This window comes from Lynx rufus, unplaced genomic scaffold (genome assembly GCF_022079265.1).
Source record: "Lynx rufus isolate CCGP_SWC_20201006 ecotype Redwood Valley unplaced genomic scaffold, mLynRuf1.p SCAF_18, whole genome shotgun sequence".
NCBI classification, from domain to species: Eukaryota; Metazoa; Chordata; class Mammalia; order Carnivora; family Felidae; genus Lynx; species Lynx rufus.
This window is the reverse complement of record NW_025814832.1, coordinates 37,347,559-37,367,161: the sequence shown is the minus strand read 5'-3', so window position 1 is coordinate 37,367,161 and position 19,603 is coordinate 37,347,559. Positions and strand designations below refer to the sequence as shown.

General features: G+C 41.3%; 1 protein-coding gene across 7 annotated transcripts in view; it reads left to right on the top strand.

Annotated features, from left to right (window-relative positions):
- Positions 1–19,603, top strand: part of HELZ (helicase with zinc finger) — a 155,229-nt gene that overhangs the window by 21,239 nt on the left and 114,387 nt on the right. For 5 of the 7 annotated variants that reach the window (XM_047081555.1, XM_047081556.1, XM_047081552.1 and 2 more), the window contains 4 exons: positions 2,901–3,128; positions 5,447–5,483; positions 14,170–14,294; positions 16,936–16,992. In XM_047081555.1, the coding sequence (XP_046937511.1) occupies positions 2,919–3,128; positions 5,447–5,483; positions 14,170–14,294; positions 16,936–16,992 (429 nt within the window). In that variant the 5' untranslated portion in view covers positions 2,901–2,918. Of the gene's footprint in view, positions 1–2,900; positions 3,129–5,446; positions 5,484–14,169; positions 14,295–16,935; positions 16,993–19,603 lie in introns of those variants that run through there. The other 2 variants (XM_047081557.1, XM_047081558.1) reach the window with 2 other exon arrangements.

The following is a 19,603-nucleotide window of genomic DNA, read 5'->3' as shown; positions in this document are numbered from 1 at the left end:
CAGGAGTCTTTGTGATCTCCCTTTGTAGCCAGTTTTAGGGGTTGTCTTGTGTATATCAGTGACATACAAATGTACTTATTTCTCCAGTGGCCATTCTTGCGTAATCATTATCAGTTTATTGAGATGGGTAAAATGGATGAAAATAATTGCTCTGTTAACTAGGTAGTTACGCAGAGTGTTATTTTGTTTACTGTAAATATAGTATTGTATGTTGAGATCAGTGAAGTGATTCTACTTTGTGTAAACTGAAAATTTGGAATTTTAGGGAAATAGCCATAGCTGACGCTTCCTGAGCACTTACTGTGTGCTAGGCATTCTCGTAAGTGTTCTACACACGATACTTCACCTGATCCTACATTAACCATAGGAGGTAGGCAGTAGTTGTTTGCCAGTTTTTTTTTTTTAATTTTTTTTTTTTAACGTTTATTTATTTTTGAGACAGAGAGAGACAGAGCATGAATAGGGGAGGGGCAGAGAGAGAGGGAGACACAGAATCTGAAACAGGCTCCAGGCTCTGAGCTGTCAGCACAGAGCCCGACGCGGGGCTCGAACTCACGGACCGCGAGATCATGACCTGAGCCGAAGTCGGACGCTTAACCGACTGAGCCACCCAGGCGCCCCAGTTGTTTGCCAGTTTTGAGGTGAGCAAGTTGGGTGGGATACTGGAGGTTAAGTCACTCGCCCCAGGCTGTGCAGCTCGTGAGTATCTGAGTGAGGGGGCCGGTGGGTGAGGGGGCCGGTGAGTTTTGAATGCAAGGCCTCTGGCTCTGCGTCTCTGCTCTGGCTCCCTGTGCTCTGTTCTCTCCCTAAGAAAGATTTTAGCTTGTGCATTCTTAGTTTTTCTTTTCTTTTCACTTCTTTTGTAATATTTTCTAGATGCGGCTGAGAGTTTTACAGGAAAGATCTGCCAATTCTGAGGCCTTTGGCGTCCATGGGTTTATGCATCTACTTTTGCTGTCTGGCAAGCCAACGCGAGAAGCTCGTTTGTATCGGTAGTTGTCAATCAGGAATGAGTTCCCCCCCCAGGGGACATTTGCTCCGGTCTGGAGATACTTTCGGTTGTCACAGGTTGGGAGGTGCCACTGGCCAGAGATGCTGCTAAATATCTTACAGCACCCAGGACAGCTCTCCCTCGGCAAAGACCTACTCGGACCAAAGTGTCAGTAGCATCATCTGAGGTCTCTATAATCAGTTATTATCTTGTAGTGTCGCTATTTTGTCTTCCTTTCTTTAAAGCAAGTCATTTACTTTGCGAGTTTTACTTATTCATTTTGAGAGAGAGAGACAGACAGACAGACAGACAGAATCCTCAGCGGGCTCCCTACTGTCAGCATGAGCCCAGTGTGGGGCTCGATCTCAGAAGCTGCGAGACCATGCCCTGAGCTGAAATCAGGGGTCCCGTGCTTACCCGACTGAGCCACTCAGGTGCCCCTGCACTTTTTGACCTACGAGTATCTCCAAGTTGAAGGGGCCCGGACGGACCTCTGCAGACGTCTGTCATCACGCCCAACTCACTGCCACCGTGTTCTGGGTGCCCGTCCACGGCTTTCTCCCCTCAGCTCTCGCTGTGTGCGGCGCATGGCAGAAGAAGAGCAGGGGAGCCTGGGCCAGGTGGCCGTCAGAGCTGGAGAGGCGGCAGGAAGCTCGCCGGGGCTGCGGGCAGGAGAGGAGGCGAGAGGGACCGATGAGCACCTGGGGCCGGTGGGTCAGGTGGAAGGTGGGGAAGAGCAGGAGGGCCGGCAAGCGAGGGGGGGCGGGCAGGAAACGCACTCTCCGTGCCTGACCGAGCTGGTGATGGGCGGTCCGCGAGAGTGCTCCCGCGACGCAGTGTCGTGATCGGCAGTCCACGGGGTTGAGGTCCTCTCTGCCCAGGTGTCGTGCTCTCGCCGTGAGCCATCCAGCTGGGGCGAGGCCGGGCTTGCATTCGCAGACTCTCCTCCTCGGACCGCCGTGGTGGTGTTCCTGATGGCCGTGCCCGCTTCTCGCCTGTTCTTACGGCACTTCTGTGGGAGAGCCTCCTTCTTCCTGTGACAGCCCATCACGCCCCAGCACCTGTGGAATAAAGCCCTCCCTTCTTGCGGCCCTTGAGGTCATTCTCGGCTCCTCCGCTTTCCCTGACACACCTGGAGTTTAGGTCACGCGGTTGTTCCTCTTGGTGGTTTCACTTGAACTCTTCTCTCTGAAAATCCCGCGTACGCTCTCCCTGTCATCTCTGTGTAGGGAACTCCCGTTCACCTTTCGAGGCCAGCTCATGCCTTGTGGCGGATGGAATAAGTCTTTCTCGGAATTGCTGCTCTTGCCAGAATCGGAGTTGCCTGAGAGCAGCCGTGCTGTGCTCTGTCGTGGATTTCGGGGCTGCTAGCACAGGGCCCGGCCTCGGGGAATGTTTGCCGAATTGAATGAATAGGCGGTTCAAACTGACATTTTAGCCAGGTTTTTATGTTGGTGGGAAAAATCCTGCACGGTATAGGTCTTGATTCTCTGCGATCCCAGTCACGGAATTACAATACTGAAATTGGGAGGTTTGGATATGAAGCATTTCTGTACCTTCTGGTTTAAAAAAAACACACAAAACAGCCTTCATGGTTTGTTGCACCTTGCGGTACTCAAAGTCATGTTTCCTTTATCAATTTGACTCATTTCTACATTTGGTGGTTGGTTGTGTGATCTCTACTTACGGTTGATGTTATGCTTGGATCTTAGTAAAGACTTCATAAAATGTAAAAGAGAAGTATAGATTTTGTAGCATCACAAGCTCAGCTGTGACCTTGATCAGAAGGCTGGTTGAGAGTAACTATTCCGAGAGATAATTAAACCAACGGAGGTAGGAATGAGACTAGAATTGAAAACGAGTGAGATTTTAAAACCTTCTCTGACCTATCCTTTCTTTCTGTCTTTAGGATTTTTGTCCCTGAGTCATGGAAGACAGAAGAGCTGAGAAGTCATGTGAACAAGCGTGCGAATCACTTAAGAGGCAGGACTATGAAATGACCCTCAAGCACTGCACAGAGGCCCTCCTTTCTCTTGGCCAGTACTCCATGGCCGACTTCACAGGGCCATGTCCACTGGAGATAGAAAGCATCAAAATTGAGAGTCTTCTTTACAGAATCGCCTCGTTTTTGCAACTGGTGGGTAAACACTGTCAATAAGCCAATGCTGAGCCGTGAAAAATGGACTTTTTCATTGAGTGGGGAAAATTGTTGGCCACAATCACCTAAGTCCGGGCTGATGTGGCTAGTGATTGCTGAACGTGTTTGACAGCAACAACTGTTTTTACACCTTTAAAATTGTTTAATACAACTTGTTGTATAGCATTTTGGGTTATCCACTCATTCGGCAAATATTTATTGAGTGTATACTATGTACCGGACACTGGTCTAGGTACTTGATAGACATTGGTGGAAAAAAATGATCTTCATGATATTTTTTCTAGCTGGGGGACAGACCCTAAACAGTACATATTACACATAAATAGACACTTGAGAGTGTTAGAAGGTAGCAGTCTGCTGAAAAAAAAAGTCATGGCAAGGGAGATTTGGGGATATAGGGTTAGGGTTGGGGTTGCAATTTGAAATTGAGTGGTCAGGGTCAGCTTTGCTGATCAGGTGATACGAAGGAGGCAAGGGAGCGAGCCATGTCAAAATCTGGAGGAAGAACATTACAGGCAGAGGCAACAGTCAGTGCGAAGGTTCTGAGGCAGAAGCCTGCCTGGCATATTTGAGAAATAGCTAGAAGACCAGTGTGCTGGAGAAAAGTATGTGAGGGGGAGTGGGCAATGGGGCTGAATCCTGTGGGGCCCTCTAGGTCCCTATAAGGACCTGGTTTTCTTCTACTTAAGTTGGGGAGCTCTTGTTAGGTTTTGAGCAGAGGAATGGCATGATCTGATTTGGCAGGGATTCTTTGGCTTTTATATTGAGGGTAGACTCTGGAGGGGTAAGTGAGGCAGGGGGACTAGTTGGGAAGCTGTTGGAATAATCCAGGCCAGACATGATAGTGACTCAGGCAAAATGGCGGCAGCAGAGAGACTGAGGAGTGGTTTGATTCTGGTTCTAAGTTGAAGGTCGGACTAGTATGATTTCCTAATACATTGAATGCAGGGAGTGAGAGAGAGAGAGAGCGGTCACAGATTATTTACTTCCATGTTGCTTTGTCTGAGCAATTGGAAAGTGGAGTTTCCTCAACTGAGATGACAAGGCTGTTGGTGGTGCACAGGTTTTGTGGGGCAAGTTGGGAGTTCAGTTTTGGACATCCTGAGTTTGAGATGTCATTTAGATAGCCGGCTGGAGATGTTGAGGAAGCAGTCAGGCAGGTGTGGAGTTTGGGAGAGAGGTCTGGGTCAAAGACACTGACTTAAGAGTTGGGGGCCTGTAGATGACATCTAAAGTCTTGAGCCTGGGTGAGATCACCAAGGGAATGAACGAATGTACATAGAGAAGAGGAGAGGACCGAGGACTTAGTCTTAATGGCACTACAGTGTGAAGAGGTGCAGGAGAAGAAGAGGAACCAGCAAAGCAGCCTGAAGAGCAACCCTTGACATAAAGGAAAACTAAGGGAGGGCCGTGAACCCGTAGCCAAGTAAAGAAAGTGGATCCAAGTGAGAGAGTGGTCAGCAGTGTCTGTTGCTGTGAATGTAGCAGTGAGAATTGAGAGGCGACGGAGATGTGACAGTGCATCTGAATGGGAACAAGTCAGCGTAGACCGCGTGTCCGGCTGTGCAGTGGAGGTCACTGGAGACCAGCACGAGAGCAGCCTCCGTGGAGTGGCGGTGCCCATCTGACTAAAGACAGTTTGAGAGTCACCGGGAAGGAATTGAAGTACATGAGTATAGACAGTTCTCGGGGAGTTTTGTCCCAAAGAGGCACAAAAAAGTGAGAGTGGTAACTGGTGGGAGAAGTGAGGTCACAAGAAGGATTTTTTTAAGATGGGTGAAGTAGCCCCATGTTTGTTTAAAGGACTGAATCAGTGGAAAGCAAAAAAGTCAGCGATGTAGGAGTAGAGGCGGCTTGCCGGAGCGATGTTCTTGAGCGGGTTATAGAGCAGGTCTGCCCCAGCGGTACGCTAGAAAGGGCCCTGGAGGCTGGCCTGGTAACAGGCGGAAGGCAGAGAGTGCGCTGGGAAGCGGGCAGACATGGGGTGACAGTCCTCGGGAACTCTCTTCTCAGGGCTCTGTTTTCTCAGGGGAGTCGTTAGCTGAGCGTGATCGTGAGGGAGGAGGTTCTGGTGGTTTGGAAGTAGAGAAGGTGAGAAGGAGTGTGAGTAATGGACAGGGAAGGACATTATATTGTTGGTAGAGCACATGAGTTAGTTTTGCTCTGTGAATATTAAATTCCAAACATTAATAATCACACTTTGAAACAAAGTTGAGTTTTTGTTTTTGTTTTTGATAAAATCTGTTTTAAGCTGCCCTTGAACGACTTAATTTTATCTTGTATCTTTTATTTTGCAGAAAAACTATGGGCAAGCTGATGAAGATTGTAGGCATGGTATGTTTAAGAATGGGACTGTTTTCTGCTTTGAAAATTTTGAGTTATTTAAATTGAGCAGTGTTTAAGATTTGATTTTTTTATATGCTAATTTCAAGAGAGAGTAAAACATTTGAAACCCCCTCACTGTGGTTACTAGTAACTAATGTGGATGGCGACTTTCCTGCTCTGATGGATGTACATCTGAACATTGTTCATCGTCATGAGTGGGAACACTGATAGTGTCCTTTTAAAGTTTGTGTGAGTATTTTTAGTCAATAAGAGCCAAATATTAAGACCTGTAACACACATTGATTAAGATGTTAAGCTTGGATAAATTGAGAGGCTTGTCTGTCCATCTTAGAATGTTTTTTTCCCTTCAGTAGATGTCCCTTAGAGAAGAGAGCCTGACTGGCATGCTCGTTAGTGCTTTATTTCTGTTTTCTTTGGGCGAGAAATTAACTAGAAAGATTTTTGCTCTTTGGGTACTCGTAGAATAGGAATGCTTTTCTTCGTGATTCCTGCCAGTTCACTGGAATGAATCTCCGAGTGAGTGGGAGAAGGGGTACAGTGTGTGGTGGGAAGTTTTGCTTCAATCACAGCTGTGATTTGAATAATAGAATGTTTCGTTTATCCAGAATTTGGGGGAGGGGTGCTGAGGTGTTAAACAGAGGTTAATTTTTTTATTACTCCTTTGTATCAAAACTTTTAAAAGTATTAACTGTTCTTGTTGTAAACCTTAAAAACTATCTGACATACTCCTGTGGCATATTGGACATAATTTAACCATTCACTGAAGAATGTGAACGCCCTTTAACAAAATCTTTACTATCTCTGGACATTTAAAATTACCCACAACAACAACAAAAAATAAAATTACCAGGGAGCCAGATAACAATAAGTCAGATAATATAGAGGAATATGAAGAAGGGAATCATTTCCCCTTTTTATCCCATCTGAAGAAATCATGGTTATTACCTTGCTGTATCTTTGGTATCTTTCTCTATAGTGATAAACACAAATGCCTAAAATATGTAGATAGGGGTTTTCCTTTAAAAATTAAAAAAGATTCATGTGATCAGTACAAAGCAGATTGCTTTCTTACATACCAACAGATCATAGATAGGTGTCTTTCTTTTTTTAATTTCTGTATGTATGTATGTATGTATGTATGTATGTATGTATTTATTTATTTATTTATTTTGAGAGAGAGAGAGAGAGAGACATAGCGAGCGGGGAAGGGGCAGAGAGAGAGAGAGAGGGAGAGAGGATCCCAAGCAGCCTCCGTACTGTCAGTGCAGAGCCTGATGTGTTGCTCGAACTCATGAACCGTGAGATTATGATGTGAGCCAAGATCAAGAGTCGGACACTGGACTGACTGAGCCACCTGGGTACCTGTCATGGATATCTTTCTAAGTTTCTCCAGTTCCAATTACTGCTTAATATTCCATACTATAAATGTTTTCCTATTTCCTCAAAACTTCTCATATCGGTAGGCGTTCAGGTGGTTCTTGTGTCCTCGTCTGTCATTATAATCCATCCTGTAATAAAAATATATTCTTCTTTAGTGTTGCTAGTTTCCGTAGGATAGTCTTAAAAGTTGGATGTCTGGGTAAAGGAGTCTTAAAAGTTGGATGTCTGGGTTAAAATTGTATACTTACAGTTTTAACAGACGCTGTCAGATTAGTTCAGGTGCACACACCCACCAGCAGCACATGCGTATGGCCCTGCCGTGTAATCACACGGACACTGGAACCTGCCAGTCTTGATGTTTTGCCAACCTCACGTGTGAGAAATGGACACTCTTTCTTTAATTTTCACTCCCTTGAGGATTAGCGAGGTGGAATACAGTCTTCTCATCTTGGAGATGTACAAAGTCCCAGAAGGTTAAATGGTTTGTGAGAAGTCACAGGAGAGTAAATGCTATTGGTGAAGGAGCATACGGAAAAGGTTGCATTTTTCTGTTGTTTCATTTAGCAGGTTTTTAAAAAAAATTTTTTTTTTAACATTTATTTATGTTTGAGACAGAGAGAGACAGAACATGAATGGGGGAGGGGCAGAGAGAGAGAGAGAGAGAGAGAGAGAGAGAGAGACAGAATCGGAAGCAGGCTCCAGGCTCCGAGCCATCAGCACAGAGCCCGACGCGGGGCTCGAACTCACGGACTGCGAGATCATGACCTGAGCTGAAGTTGGACACTTAACCGACTAAGCCACCCAGGCGCCCCTCATTTAGCAGTTTTAAAGTTAGATACTACTTTACAACTACTGAATTACTAAAATAAGTGTTTAACCAGCAATCTTTTGGAGGTGATGGATATGTTTATATGTTTACTACCTGCATTGTGATGATAATAACATGCGTGAATACATATATACAAACTCACCAGATTGTATACGTTAATTATATGCAGTTTTTGTATACCAATCACACCTCTATGATGTTGGGGGAGAAAAGTTTAACCAATGTCTAGGATAAAGTCGTAATGAAATAAATATACTCTTGTGTTGGTGGAGTGTGAAGCAGAATGCAGCTTGGTAATATGCTTATACCCTTCGACCCACTAATCTCATTTCTGGGATGCTATCCCAAGTAAATAATCCAAAAGAAAGAAGAAATTGTATGTGGAATGGTGTTCATTGCAGTGCTGTGTGTAAAAGTGAAAAATCAGTTAGCTTCCAGTAATGGAGGAGTTCTTTTAATGAAATTCTATGCATTCCTTGTTAGCATCTATGTGATACGGAAGCACATGGAAAATGCTTGCTAAGATGCCAGAGCAGTGTATATAGTTGTTCACTTGAAACAGACATTCGGGAAGATTAGCCAAGTTTATGTGTATGTATTGCTAGTTGTAGAGTTCTGCTATTAGATGAATTTTTTTTTTTCTTTTTCAACTTTTGGTAACATTATGTAAAATAAAATACCATGGGCAGGCAGTGAGTTAGTAATAAAAAGCAAGTCAAGAACCTCAGTCTGTTAATTATTATACTACTTTGTAATGCCGGAGAACTGTTCGTATCCTAGCGGCCCCAACCTTACGTTTGCCGTCGTAAGTATTACGTAATACAGTATATCTTTTTTTTTTTTTTTAAGTTTATTTATCTATTTTGAGAGAGCACGAGCAGAGGAAGGGCAGAGAGAGAGAGGGAGACAGAGGATCCCAAGCACACAGTGTGGAGCCCCATGCGAGACTCTATGGCATGAACTGGGAGATCCTGACCTGAGCTGAAATAAGAGTCGGACACCTAACTGACTGAGCCATATTGTTTTGACATCTGTTCCCTTACCGTGAGGCTGTCAGTTTGCATTCCTTGCAACTCTCAACGTGCCCTGTTGTAACTACCTCCTCCCCCTTTCCATTTGCTGCTTCTGACCTTCTGATTTCACTTTCTCAGACAGGGTTAGGAAAGCAGGCAGGCAGTCTTGGTTATAGAATTAAAAAACACGAAAAGTTGTTTTGTATTATGAAGAAATTAAAATACATAGGAGAATAGAACAGATAGTTTAATAAGCATTCATATTCTAAGATTGTAACATTTGACCAAATTCACTTTTTTCTGACATATTTAAAAATAATGCTAGGCATCGTGATATTTACCCCTAGCCACGTTAGTACTCATCTCTAAAAAATAAGGCCATAAATGCATAACCACAATGTTATTATTATTAACAAATAAAATGGGCAGTAATTCCCTGTGGTTTTGTGAGGCTGAGCCTCGCTTTGGGCTCTGTGCTGGCAGTGCAGAGCCTGTTTGGGATTCTCTCTCTCCCTCTCTCTCTCTGCCCTTCCCCTCATGCTGTCTTTGTCTCTCTCAAAATAAATAAATTTAAAAAAACTGACAGTAATTCCCTAATATTACCTAAAACCCGCTCTCTAATCAAATTTACTTGGTTGTCCCCAAAATATTTTTTATGGCTGATTTATTTCCAAGCCAAGAACTAAATTAGGATCATAATTTTTTTTTAAAGTTTACTTATTTTGAGGGAGAGTGTGAGCACATCCAACCTGGGGAGGGAAGGACGGAGTGGGAGAGAGAATCCCAAGCAGGCTTTGTGCTGTCAGCGCAGAGCCTGATGTAAGGCTTGATCTCACGAACCGTGAAATCGTGACCTGATCCGAAATCAAGAGTGGGGTGCTTAACTGACTGAGCCACCCAGGCGCCCTGCCTTTTCTTTTTATTGATGATTTCCTTTGTGGTGCAAAAGCTTTTTATTTTGGTGTAGTCCCAATAGTTTACTTTTGCTTTTCTTTCCCTTGCCTGAAGAGACAGACCTACAAAAATGTTGCTGAGGCCGATGTCAAAGAGATTACTGCCTGTTTTCTTCCAACAGTTTTATGGTTTCACTTCTTTTAGGTATTTAATCCATTTTGAGTTTGTTTTTGTGTATGGTATAAGACAGCGGTCCAGTTTCATTCTTTTGCATGTAGCTGTCCAATTTTCCCAACACCATTTACTGAAGAGACTCTGTTTTCCCCATTGTATATTCTTGCCTCCTTTGGTATACATTGAACATTTTGGAAAAATACCTTGATTAGGCCTAGCATTTCAATAACAGATTTAATTAGTTAATGTTTATTTTTTGAAAGAGAGAGTGTGAGCAGGGAGGGGCAGAGAGGGAGACAGAGGATCCAAAGTGGGCTCTGTGCTGACAGTCGCGAGGTCACTGCGGGGCTTGAACTCACGAACCCTGAGATCATGACCTGAGCCAAAGTCGGACGGACACTCAACTGACAACTGACCCAGCCACCCAAAGATTTTAAAAATAACTAAGGACTTGATGAAACACCCTGATATGGTGATGTGACTGAAAACATACAGAATCATACCACTTACTGTACTTAAGGCTTATTTTAAATCACCTTTCTCACTGTATGTAATTTAAAGAAGGGGAATTACATTTTAATTGTTGATTGTCTCCTTTTGATAGCCAGAGGCTATTTTGTGGAAACAGTTGAATGACTGTTCCTTTAATATTAGTTTCTGGTCTAAAATATTTCAAGTAATACATATTACAGAAACTAAAGATAGAGAAGGGGGTAGAGACCTGAGTATAGCAGCAGAGGTAAGACTTTCAGGTCTCCTCCTTGGTAACTCAGTAGACAGGAAGGAGTGGTCCAGTTTGGGAAGTTGTGTGCTTACAGTAAAATCTTACAGATAGTTGGTGGGAAGAGAATTTTTCTGCAAGGCATTGTAACATATTTACAATTGCTCAAGATTAGATTACACTTTTTTTTTTAATCTTTCCTTAGTTTATTTATTTATTTTGAGAGAGAGCGAGCACAGGCAGGGGAGGGGCAGAGAGAAGGAGAGACAGAATCTCAAGCAGGATCTGCACTGTCAGCACAGAGCCTAATGCGGGGCTCGAACCCATGGACCACAAGATCATGACCTGAGCTGAGATCAAGAGTCGGACACTCAACTGACTGAACCACCCAGGCGTCCCGATTACACTTTTTAAAAATGAATTTTACTTAAGAAATTTTTATGTATTTTTGAGAGAGAAAGCGCAAGCGGGGGAGGGGCAGAAAGGGGGACAGAGGATCCGAAGCAGGTGACAGCAATGAGCCTGATGTGGGGCTCAAATTCACGAACTGTGAGATCATGACCTGAGCTGAATGTGGACACGCAACTGACTGAGCCACCCAGGTGCCCCTAGATTACATTCTTAATGTTCTCTCTTTTGGCAAGTTCAGTTATTATAGCTAAGGCAAGTTTAATAATACATGAGGCTGTATTTTGTTTTCTTTCAAGCCTTTTCAAGATATTACAGATAATAAGGGACCAGGTTGGCATATTGCAGTTTAATCTCGTTATATGATACAAAAGCAGGAGAGTTTTTTATGTATAATTGTTGACTGTTTTTTTGCGACAGTTCTTTATGTGGGATCCTGCAAGACAAACTGCATTGCATTTTAGGGCAACAGTTAGAAAAAAGTACATCAGTACTGATTCTTGTCTAAAAAAGGGAGAGAAAGAAAAAAAGGAAACGTAATTTTGATAAATATTGAGGCCTTCAAACATGAGTGCAATGCAAGAGCTTTTGCACAGTAAAATTCAGCAAATACCTTGTATGAAACTAAATATCTATAAAAGGCTTTGTAAAATATGTGATTTAATATTCTTTAAACATGACATAATCACCTGAGGTTGAAATATTCTTACAGATTTTTCGTTTTCCTGAAACATTCTTCAGCTTTTGACAACTAGTTTCTTAGGACCCAATTACTGGAAAGGAACTAGGATATTTCCTTAGCAGCACTCAGTACTGCTTTATAATTTTTACAAGGGGAGGGTAACATCTAGGGGACTCTTACGAGGAGACCGCTAGTCTCCTACTTGACATAAGTAACACAGTTCATCTTTACTGTAGCCTTATTAGGTAGCTCCCGTCACCTCCATTTTACAGGGGAGGAAGCAGGCTTAGCGAAGGTAAATAGTTCAGCCCTTAGTAGGACTGACTTTTCTTCAGAGCATTATATTTGCAGTGTATTATTTGATCCTTACAACAAACTTACCCGTTCTGTTTTACAGGTGATCACACTGAGGGCCAGAGAGCTAAAGTGCCTTTGCCAACGGTCCTATTCGTTTTCAAATATAATTTATTGTCCAATTGCCATACAGCACCCAGGGCTCAGCCCAACAAGTGCCCTCCTCAGTGCCCATTCCTCCCTTCCCCCGCCCCCCGCCACCATCCACCCTCAGTTTGTTTTCTGTATTTAACGGTGTCTTGTGGTTTGCTTCCCTCACTCCCAATGGTCCTAATTGAATAGTTTTAGGAATAGTAAGAGCTGAGAGAGACATAGACTTACTGGGGAATCTTACAAGATGTTCAAGATATTCTTCACGATACTCTGTTGGAGTTAACCACTTACAGGAATTACCCAGGGACAGTTGAGTAGATCTGTAATGTGGAGGGAGCAAGACAACAGGTTGGCCCGCACTATAAGTAATTGAATGAAAGCTTAACTACAGAGAGACTGCAACTTTCAATTTAGTAATCTGCTTTAATAAAAGTATGGGCATAAGGATGTTTATTGCAGTGTTAGTTTCAATAGTTAAAAATTGGGATTGTTCTGGAGCCAGGGAGTAGTGAAATAAATTGATAAATCTACTTGATGGAACACTGGATGGACAATAATATGATAAACACAAACCCTCAGAACATGGAAGATCTTGAATATGTGAAGGGGAGATAAAGCAGAATACAGACTGTTATGTTTATATCAGTTATAATCATGTAAAAAATTATGTAAATATTGATAAAAATTGGAAGAGAACGTAAGTAAGTGAACACAGTCTGTTTAGTTGAGTGATGGACCTATGGGGAATTTTTTGTAGAGTTTTATTAGTGTTGTTATAATGTTATTTGTTGTAATGGAAAAATTGAACAATAAAACGAAAAGATATGTTCAGTACAACCAAAATAAATACATTATGAGCAGACCTGATAGACTTTAAATATGTAGTATATTATACTGATACTTAAACATTTCCTTGGAAATAATTAGAAAAAAATGCAGTTTCCAAAATATTTTATTCCAGCAAATTATTTTGTTGCAAAGGAAGCTAAAGTGTGTACAAACTAAAAATAGAGTCTTGGACTTAGCAGTGAAGAGAAAGATACAGATTGTTTTACTAGTTGAGCCATTACAGTTGCTGTGAGAAATCATCTCAAATGACATGGCATAAAAATGAGTATATTCTGTATTGTTCTAAATATGTGCTCTTGTGATTGTATTAAATCTGTAAACACTTGCAAGCAATTCGATTAGCATTTGCTATGGCCATGTGACATTTGGGTTCTTAGTTAATCTTGCTGGTTTTGATGAAAGCGAATTCTTACCTGCTTAGGAATACCACCTGTTGAGTTTTGTAGTTTCTGTTCTTACGCATTTTAAGTGTCACTGTGGAAAATGTGGAAATTTTATTCACAGAATGTTTCTGCCATTTAATATCCCTCATTTACCCAGCTGTCATAGGTTGAACGGTATTTTTCACTCGAGAGAGAGCTTTGAGGTTAATTCTGCCTGTGATTCTTGGTGTGATCCTACTGATTGTAGGCTGGAGTGAGTTAGATATGTGGACTGTCTTATGTTCTTTCATTAATTTATTTTTTTTAAGAAAATTATTTATTTATTTTTAGAGAGATAGGGCACACGAGCAGAGGAGGGGCAGAGAGAGAGAGAGGGAGAGAGAATCCCAAGCAGGCTCCATGCTGTCAGCTCTGAGCCTGACATGGGCCTTGATCCCATGAACTATGAGATCATGACTTGAGCCAAAATCAAGAGTTGGATGCCTAACCGACTGAGCCACCCAGGTCCCTCTGTTCTTGTCTTTATGCATGTCTTGGACAGAACAGAAACATCACTGCTTTCCTCTAGTACTTGAATTTTTTTTTTTTTAAGTTTTTATTTATTTTGAAAGAGAGCAGGCAAGGGGCAGAGAGAAAAGGAGAGAGAGAATCCCAAGCAGACCCTGAGCTCTCAGCACGAAGCCCAACATGAGGCTCAAACCCACGAGCACAAGATCATGACCTGAGCTGAAATCAAGAGTTGGACGCTTAACCGACTGAGCCACCCAGGCGCCCCTTGAAGTTGTTCTTTTAGCATATAAGTAGTCATCCTTGTGATAGTGTGCTAACATTATAATCAGGAAAATGTATGTATCGAATGTTACGTGGTTAATGCTGGCTATTTCTTCCTGACAGTGCTGGGGGAAGGCCTGGCCACGGGAGATGGTGCCTTCCAGGCAGTGCTTTGCTGCATGCAGCTGAAAGGAAAGCTCCAGCCTGTATCCAACATTCTTGCCAAGTCGCTGACAGGAGAGTCCCTGGTACGTTGATGAGCTCCGATCCTGAATGTCCGAAACGGATCCATTCATTTAACTCCTAAGGCGTGTGGTGGGAAGAAGCAGTTCAGTCTGTGCTTTCCTCTTACTTCCTCCTATTGGAAATCAAAGTTTCTGTTCAACAAACCGATGCTTAATCATTGTATTCTTGTAGTAATTTGTGATACTATATATAAGAATTGCAGGTACTTTTTAAAACTGTGAAACTATAAGATAATGATTTTCTTTAAAGATTTATTTTTTTTAAGATAGTTTTTGTTTTTTAATGTTTACTTTTGAGAGAGAGAGAGAGCGTGAGCAGGGGAAGGCAGAGAGAAGGGGAGACATAGAATCCTAAGTAGGCTCCAGGCTCTGAGCACAGAGCACAGAGTCCAGTGTAGGGCTTGAACTCATGAACCATGAGATCATGACTTGAGCTGAAGTCAGATGCTTAACCAACTGAGCCACCCAGGCGCCCCAGATTTTTTTTATTTTTAAGTAATTTCTGTATCCAGCGTTGGGCTCCAACTCATAACCCCAAGATCAAAAGTCACCTGCTGCACTGAGCAAGCCAGCTAGGTACCCCCAGATGATTTTCTTTAAAGATATAATTTAATAAAACCTGGGAATATTTGGGGGATGATTCGATTCATTTCATTTCATTTCATTTCATTTCATTTCATTTCATTTCATTTCATTCCATTCCATTCCATTCCATTCCATTCCATTCCATTCCATTTCATTTCATTTTTTAAGTAAGCCCTAGGCTCAATGTGGGGCTTGAACTGTGAGATCAAGAGTCACGTGCTGTATGGATTGAGTCAGCCAGGCTCACCCCTTATTTTGGGGTTTTAAAATGCTTCTGTCAACTTGTGATTATACAGGGTTCTTAAATCCAATCATTTGTTTTATAAAATGTTTAAATTTATCTAAAGTAATAATTCTATTTCTGAAGATGTTCATGTGTGTAAGTTAATATTCCACTCTGACCATTCTGATGGAATGATCTAATTCTATTCAGACTTTGGGATAAATTTTTATTTTTAAGTTTGTTTATTTTGAAAGAAAGAGCTCACATATGAGCAGGGGAGGGGCAGAGAGAGAGGGAGACACATATAATTCCAAGCAGGCTCCGTGCTATCAGCACAAAGCCTGACATGGGGCTTGATCTCACAGATGGTGAGATCATGACCTGAGCCAAAATCAAGAGTCTGATGCTTAACAAACGGAGCCACCCAGCCACTCGGGATAAATTTTTTATGTAGCATTTTCTAGAGTTTTTGTTTGGTTTTGGTTGAGATAATTGAAAGACAGCATTTTGGAACTTTAGAGCTCCCAATGTATAGAAATTGGAAGAAATATTTTAAAACTTTTTTTCATCACTTGGTTACTGTTATAAAATTTGTGGATATTTCTGAGAAATCAGTGCAAAACAGTGAAAGCCAGAGTGAATTCTCTGTACCTCATTTAGTCATCTGAATCGATATATATTGTGAAAACCTGGAGCAAAGTTGTGTTTTCACTGCAAATAAATATATTTGGCTGGGAAAAGAAAGAAATTAGGAAAGTACTTGGTATACTGTTGAGTATAATGTAATGACCCATCTCAGGAGGTAATAGAGTTTTTTTCTGAGGGATTACTGTGCAGTGAGTTGTTTAATTCGTTTAACATTGGTTTTTGATTTCACCAAATTTACAAGTGGATATAAAGCTAAACTGTATTACTAATCCAGCAAAATTATGTAGGTATTTAGTTCTAAATAGATGATAAAGAATATATCTCTTATTATTAAGGTAATTCTATCCTTTTAAAAACATTTTTTATTTAGTTTTTATTTATTTACTTTTTAATTTACATCCAAGTTTGTTAGCATCTAGTGCAACAGTGATTTCAGAAGTAGTTTCCTTAATGCCCCTGACCCATTTAGCCCATCCCCCCTCCCACAACCCCTCCGGCAACCCTCTGCTTGTTTTCTGTATTTAAGAGTCTCTTATGTTTTGTCCCCCTTCTTGTTTTTATATTCTTTTTGCTTCCCTTCCCTTATGTTCATCTAAGGTAATTCTATCCTTAAGGAAGTTTTCTGTATAAGTTTAGCATATTACACAGTTTAACCTGTGGGTAGAAGTATTTGCTTTTGTATCTAAGTGAAATTTGAACTTCAGAAGAGTGAATATTTTGCCTGTTTTTCTTCAACTGCTTTATTAATGAACTATTTTTAAAGTGCTGTGATCATTTTATGTGAATCTGAGTCACGGGTAACTGATCGAGTTCACCATTTTTTAAATACAAGTCCGTTAGTTTTAGGGGGTAAAAAGCTCAAAGTTTAGGTTTATTTTTCTCTTTGCTCATGGAATCTTGCTTTCTGGTCATGCCCATTGTGAATACTTTATTGAATTGATTTTAAACTCATACAAGGTGAATACAGTGTTTTATTAGCCACACTGTATATTTTGTCCTGTTAACTTTTTTTAACCTTCCTTGTAGCTGGTTAGCTTTATTATAACTAATGGTAGTGGGTTGGCAGATGAGGATAATATTGTCTTTTTACAGATAAACCTTAGAAACAGCGGAGGAATTGACTTACGCCCTCAGAGCAAAGAACTAATATACTAACTAGGTTTTGCCTTTTTCATTCACCTTTTTCAGAATGGGATGGTAACAAAAGATTTGACAAGACTGAAAACACTTCTCACAGAAACAGAGGTAAGACTATTTCAGTGGATTTCTTTGAAAAGAGTTTAACTCAATCTGGCTAGTAAGTGTTCTGTATTAACATTGGACAATCTTTGGGCATCGGCCAAGAACAAGGCTACAGGTGGGGTAGTGGATCCCCTTGGCCTTCTTCTGTAGCCCAGCTTGGTCACATCCCAGGAACCCTGCTGCTTCTCATGTTTCCTCTGAACCTCAGGTCTTCCATTCCTAATTCTTGTTAGTAGTCTGTGGCCAACAAATGGAAGGACGGTTGGGAAATTTTAGTGCTTAAATATGTCTGGCTGTTAAGAAAATACTGTCATTAAAAATGTCAAGCTTTTTTTTCTTTTTTTTTTTTATAAGTTTCCTTTTTTTTTTTTTTTTAAGTTCATTTATTTTGAGGGAGAGAGAGGGAGTAGGGGAGGGGCAGAGAGAGAGAGAATCCCAAGCAGGCTCCAGCTGCCAAACTGCAGAGATTGATGCAGGGGTCGAACTTGTGAACCTCAAGATCATGACCTGAGGCGAAGCCAAGCATTGGACACTTTACCAACTGAGGTACCCAGGCGCCCCTCAAGCACCCCCCCCCCCACTTTTTTTTTAACCAACTTAAGAAGTGTGTGATTTAAGGACTGTTTTTAGGGAATGGAGGATAGGAGATGGAAATAATGTGTATCAGGGTAAATGGTGAACAAAAATGTGCTTTGATGAAGCACTTGAAGGGCATGTGGAAGGCCAGGGGACAGCAGGGGTATGTATTAGGCCCATAGCTTTGTAAGTCTCAAATTTCTCTTCCTCATATAGACACATAAAAGTATTTTTATTTAGATGTCTCATTTTATTTATCATTATTTTTTTTTAATTTTTTTTTTTTAACGTTTATTTATTTTTGAGACAGCGAGAGACAAAGCATGAACGGGGGAGGGTCAGAGAGGGGGAGACACAGAATCCGGAACAGGCTCCAGGCTCTGAGCCATCAGCACAGAGCCCGACGCGGGGCTCGAATTCATGGACCGTGAGATCGTGACCTGAGCCGAAGTCGGCCGCTTAACCGACTGAGCCACCCAGGCGCCCCATATTTATCATTATTTTAAAAACGTTTATTTAAAAACAAACAGGGGATGGTCAGAGAGAGAGGGAGACAGAAGATTCCAATCAGGCTCTGTGCTGACAGCGGTGAGCTCAATGCTAGGCTCTAACTCACAAACCGTGAGATCATGACCTGAGCTGAAGTCGGATGCTCAATTGACTGAGTCACCCTGGCTCCCCTTAGATGTCTCATTTTAAAACCAGCCATTTTTGTCAGCTTTTATCTTAAATGGAAGCCATGTAAAGTGATTGATTGGCTTATTTATTTACAAAAATTGGCATGTACTATGTGTGAGGTCCTGTGCTTGGTGCTAGGAATACAGACACCTGTGGTCTGGGAGGTTAAAGTCTAGGGTAGGAGACAGAGATCAAATAAATTAATTAAACAGCTATAGGTATAATTCACATTGAGGAAAGTGGTATGAGGGAAAGAAATAAGCCTTCTGTGACGGAAAAATAACTGGATTGGGTGGTCCGAGGCTGAGACAGCTGAGCAAGGAATTGAGGATTAAGAAGGTGCCAGTGTCATGGAGATTGAGACGAGGGCGCTCCAGACAGTCGGAAGATGAGCAGAAGCGCAGGTGTAAACCTTGACCTCCTGTAGATTACTTTCCTGTTCCAAATCTAGTAACATGTCACACATACCAACAAATAAGCAGAGAAGACCGTCATGATTCGCATAAGCTGAATAAGGATACTGTTTGTTTTGCTACAGTTAGATAGGCTTTAAAGAAAATGTTATTTTCTTTGTCTTATTGTGAATTAACTGAGAATCAGTAACCTCTAATTAACTTAAAAGCCATTTCCTTTCTTGTGTATATGTAGCCTTGTGAATTTCTAAGGCTTAAAGGAAGACAGTTAAAATGTTTTAGACTTTTAACATGAGAATGTAAAATAAGATGACTTTAATCATTTTAAGTTTTGGCTTTCTTGTTTTTTATTGCCTTAATTGAATTACTAGCTTTATGCCTGATAATCAAGCACAGAGATATGTGTGTTATGTATTTGTATATATATGAATTTTTATTTTTAATATTTATAGTCCTGTCACATGTAAGGCCACAAACATCACTTTGGGTCTTGTTTTGCGACTGTACTTTTGAAAGAAGTGACCTAAATGTTGTTTCTAATCAACTTTCCTAGGTAACCAAAGTAGTATTCTTTTTGACTAATGAACTGATACTATTAAAAAAAAAAATCCATCCAAGAAAAGCTAACAAACAAAGGACCCTTATTTATGGTTGTGCATGACATACTTAAAAATAGAAACAATTTGTTATTTAAAGATTGGGCTTAGCTGGTATTGAACTTGAAGTGCTAGTGGATGAGGATAAAGGCATGGAGCTCAAGGCTGACTAATGGGAACAAAAAGAGTATGTTTCTAGTAAGATTTAAAATGTCAAAAATCAATAGATTGATTGTAAATTTATAGAAGTTGTAGCAATATGAAATTTGTCTGCTTTCCCTGAAGGTGTCAGTACAAACTGCGTGCAGATCATAAGCTAATTGACATTGGCCTTCTGCTTCGGGTCTGAGC